The sequence below is a fragment of the Bison bison genome, unplaced genomic scaffold, assembly GCF_000754665.1.
Source record: "Bison bison bison isolate TAMUID 2011002044 unplaced genomic scaffold, Bison_UMD1.0 scf7180017864472, whole genome shotgun sequence".
In the NCBI taxonomy this organism is placed as follows: domain Eukaryota; kingdom Metazoa; phylum Chordata; class Mammalia; order Artiodactyla; family Bovidae; genus Bison; species Bison bison.
Window position 1 is genome coordinate 9,119,766 of NW_011495033.1, and position 4,392 is coordinate 9,124,157.

Consider the following 4,392-nt stretch of genomic DNA (forward strand, 5'->3'; position numbering starts at 1 on the left):
ACCCCAGAACCTCATTCTGAGGTACTCCCAGGAAGGGACTCCAGGGTCCCCACCTAAGTACCCCAAGCATCATCTACCTGGCCATTCTTACAGCCTGAAGCCAGCTTCTTGCCATCTGGGGACCAGGATATGCTCAGGACCCAGTGTCTGTGTCCTGGGAAGACAGGGAGGGGAGAGAGGGGGGCCACACCTGTCTTTATCCCAAACGCTCAGCAATGCCCGGCACACTGCAGAAAGTGCTATTTGCCACATAGTTAGCTGCCAAATAAATGAATGCTCAAACACTTATCGAAGAGATGAGACTCCCCAGGCAAATGGCAAACCCTCCCTAAGTGCTAGAGCCATGCAGCTGCTGCACAGATAACACCGCCACTTTCTAATGGTTCCTCACGTGCCACGTGATATAAAATTCTTGCACATGTCAGCCCTTACAATTCTCATGATAGCTCTAGAGTATGGAGCAAAGTGAGAAGTATCACCCCCATTTTCCAGATGAGAAAACTGAAGCTTAGAAAGGAAGCGAGGCCTACACAAGGTCACCTCACTAGTGTGAGGCTCCCGGGCCAGCAGCATCAGCATCACTTAGGAACTTAGAAGCAAATTCTCAGGCCACATCCCAAGCCCTGAAGAATCAGAAATTCTGGAGGAGAGACCCAGCAATCTTTTTAAACAAGTCCAGGAAATGCTGATGCATGTTCAAGTTTGAGAACTACTGTGGCAGAGACCGGACTTAAGCCCAGTTCTCCTTGCTACCAGCCAGACAGTCCCTGCCCGCATCCTCCCGCTGACTTTTGGGTCCAGTCTCTGCTTGTTTGTAAGTGGCTGGTGGGGCTCAAGGGTAAGGTCTCCACCTAGGAACTGGCAACCGCTAACTGGATGTTAAGAGGCTGGAATGTGCTCTGGGCCTCCCAGGAACTAGAGAGCTGAACGAATCACCTGCCTGCCTCTGTATCAACACCGCTCTGTGGGTAACCGCGTGCGTACCGACCCTGGCATGTGAAGTGTGGCGTCTCAGTGCTGAGATCCCAGAAGCGAACTGTCGTGTCTCCGGAGCCACTGGCCAGGTACCTGGGGAAGAAGAGGGGCGGCCTGACCTCTGCACTGGGGACATGGGGCTGGGTTGGGCCCCACCCAAAACACTGCACTCGTACATTCCCGCGGCCTATTCAACTGTCTTCTGGGAACAGAATCTGGGAGTGGAAATTTCTCTCTCTTCTGAAAAGGAGAACTATAACACACAGGCCATCTGGGAGAAAGGAATGGCCACAGCCATAACCAGTTAAAGCTTCTCAGAGGACTGTGAGAAGCAAATAAACCCTGTTTCTCAGAGGAACAACTGACTCAGAGAGGTTAAGTGACCTGCCCAGGTCACACAGCAAGGAAGGGGCAGAGGTGAGCTTGCAGCTCAGCTCTCCTGAGAGCAAGTCCAGGAAGGGCTCCTCCAAGGCAGGTGTCCTTGGCCTTTGGGGACAAAATTTCAGTGGGCGAGTCACTTACTTACACCCTGAGCCCAGAGCTTGGGTCAAGGAAAGGCAGCCAGAGGCCCCACTGAGCATAACTTGGGGGTCCCCCCACCCCAGCCAACAGCTGCATCCACACTCCCCTCCATGACTCTGCTGCTGTCCTTACTTTCCCGTGGGGCTGAAGGCCACGGAAATGACCGCCTCACTGTGACCCTCCAAGGAGCTGGTGCAGCGGGTCACAGCGCGAACCCTGAAGATAGCTTGTGGCTGGTAAATGATGTCCAAGACCTTCTCTGTCTCCACCGCCTGGGACTCCAGCGTCCTCCCCAGCGAGGAGACGATCTCCGCATCATGCACATAGAAAGCCAGTGGCAGGGGATCCTCCTGGAGGACAACAGCAAAGGGAACACCCCTATCAAAGGACGGGCAGGGCAGCCTCCACCGGGGGACCCTCCCCTCCCCACCCTCTGCAAGCTGTGTGCAGGCAAAGCCTTCTTTTCAGCCACCCTGCTTGGGACACTCCCATTATTCCCCATTGAGCAAGACCTTTTTAGTCCTTCAAAATCAACTCCAGAATATTTACAAACCATTTTAGAATCCTTTATCTGCATCTCACAACTACCCTGACAGATAGGCACTCATACTGAAAAAACAGAGCAACCAAGTGATCAGCCCAATGTCCTACTGCTAATGACTAACTCAGGTTCTTCAGACAGAAGTCCAGGATTAGAATTAGTATACAGCATTTAAGGCATTTTCTAAACCACCACACCAGGCTCTATAATGTGTAAGAAGCATCCAAAAAGCTGATTGAAAATGCAGACTCTCTGCTTCACCCCTGGGTCCGGTGTAGTTAAGTGTAGGGTGGGGTCCAGGTACTGCATTTTTAAGCAACTCCCCCCACCTCCAGTGTTGGTGTTGTTCAGTTGCTAAATCCTGTCTGACTCTTTGGGCCCCCATGGACTGTAGCCCGCCAGGCTCCTCTGCTCTTGGAATTCTCCCAAGCAAGAATACTGGAGTGGGTTGCCATCTCCTTCACCAGGGGGTCTTCCAGACCCAGGGATCGAACCAGTGTCTCCCGCACTGCAAGCCAATTCTTTACCACTGAGTCACCAGAGAAGCCCACCTCCCATAGAGGGCAGCACTTTGATAAACACTAGCAGCTTAGAGCGGAGAAGGCAATGGCACCCCACTCCAGTGTTCTTGCCTGGAGAATCCCAGGGACGGGGGAGCCTGGTGGGCTGCCGTCTATGGGGTCGCACAGAGTCGGACACGACTGAAGTGACTTAGCAGCAGCAGCAGCAGCAGCTTAGAGGAAATCAGTCCTGAATATTCATTGGAAGGACTGATGTTGAAGCTGAAACTCCAATACTCTGGCCACCTGATGCGAAGAACTGACTCATTTGAAAAGACCCTGATGTTGGGAAAGATTGAAGGCGGGAGAAGGAGACGACACAGGATGAGCTGGTTGGATGGCATCACCGACTCAATGGACATGAGTTTGAGTAAACTCCGGGAGTTGGTAATGGACAGGGAGGCCTGGGGTGCTGCGGTCCATGGGGTCCCAAAGAGTCGGACACGACTGAGCTGACTGAGCAGCTTAGGAGAGAAGTTTTGAGTCTGACGTTTGAGTTCCAACTCCATTATCTACCACCTACGGCGCAGCATCTTACACACAATCGAATGATCGTAGGCAACAATGTAAAATGAGGTTAGTTAATGACAACGGGGAGACAGTGCGGGGCTGCGACAAGGAATCACTGTGATGATGCGCCCAATGTGTTCAAAACGCGCGGTCTCTCCGCAGGTGGGCCCTGAAGGTGGGCGTGTAAATCGCTCACTCGAATCACATCTTCCGACCCTCCCCAAAGGTAGACCGCAAGGCCGGGTTGTCAGCACTTCGGGGGAGCGGTGGGGGCCCTGGTACCCAAGACCTTCGGCCTCCCGATCCCCCGCGTGCCCGAAGCTCACCTGGGCCAGTAGAGCGTTGCACACGAGCTGCAGCTTGTCCGGGGTGATGTCCACGGGCACGTCGAACGGCGAGCCCAGCAGCTGCCCGCCCTCATCCTGGAACTGCACGAGCAGCCGCTCCACATCGCGCGTCGCCGCCTCGTCCTGTGCGGACAAGCGCGGTGGGCGTCACTCCCGCGCCTCGGTTACCCGAGGGCCCCCACTCCCGCCTCCCTACGGCCTCGGGAAAGCCGGCGGGAGAGCCCGTCCGCGGGCCCCGCCCGCACTCACGCACACCCACCGCCGCCGCCGCCGCCGCCGCCGCCGCCATCCTGCGTCCCCACGTGGAGGAGGTAACTCCGGCGTGATGGAGCGCCTCTGCCGTGGTTCAGCGGCGCCGCAGCCCGCCTCATCGCCCCCTGGTGTCGCGGCGGGGAAGTGCCGCGCCCCGCCAAGCCTCCGGCATTGGGCGTGGGCTCAGCTCAGCCTCCACATCCTACCCTTGGACCGGTGGCCGCCTGGGCGTTCAGTCTCTCCCAGTGCCTTGCAGGATACTGACAACCTTTTGTCTTTTCAGAACAGCGATTCTTAGCCCCAGTTTTCAGTTCAGTCGCTCAGTCGTGTCCGACTCTTTGCGACCCCATGAACCCTGTCCATCACCAACTCCCGGAGTCCACCCAAACCCATGTCCATCGAGTCGGTGATGCCATCCAACCGTCTCATCCTCTTTCGTCCCCTTCTCCTCCTGCCCTCAATCTTTCCCAGCATCAAGGTCTTTTCAAATGAGTCAGCTCTTTGCATCAGGTGGCCAAAGTATTGGAGTTTCAGCTTCAACATCAGTCCTTCCAATGAACATCCAGGACTGAGCCCCAGTTTTACCAATGCGTAATTCAAGGCTCTGGCTGGTTGATTGTCCCTGAGATCACAGAGGTAGGAAATGGGAATGGCTTATAAAACCAGAGCCCATGGGATTGAAGGC

General features: G+C 55.3%; 1 protein-coding gene across 1 annotated transcript in view; it reads right to left on the reverse strand.

Annotated features, from left to right (window-relative positions):
- The window catches only part of NLE1 (notchless homolog 1 (Drosophila)), a 9,116-nt gene extending 5,334 nt beyond the window's left edge, over nucleotides 1-3,782 (reverse strand). Inside the window, exons 1-5 of the mRNA XM_010861500.1 lie at nucleotides 3,718-3,782; nucleotides 3,435-3,578; nucleotides 1,630-1,847; nucleotides 989-1,068; nucleotides 78-154 (exon numbers count right to left, since the gene is read on the reverse strand). Of these exons, the coding sequence (XP_010859802.1) occupies nucleotides 78-154; nucleotides 989-1,068; nucleotides 1,630-1,847; nucleotides 3,435-3,578; nucleotides 3,718-3,744 (546 nt within the window). The 5' untranslated portion in view covers nucleotides 3,745-3,782. The remainder of the gene's footprint in view (nucleotides 1-77; nucleotides 155-988; nucleotides 1,069-1,629; nucleotides 1,848-3,434; nucleotides 3,579-3,717) is intronic.
- Nucleotides 3,783-4,392: the final 610 nt, after the last annotated feature.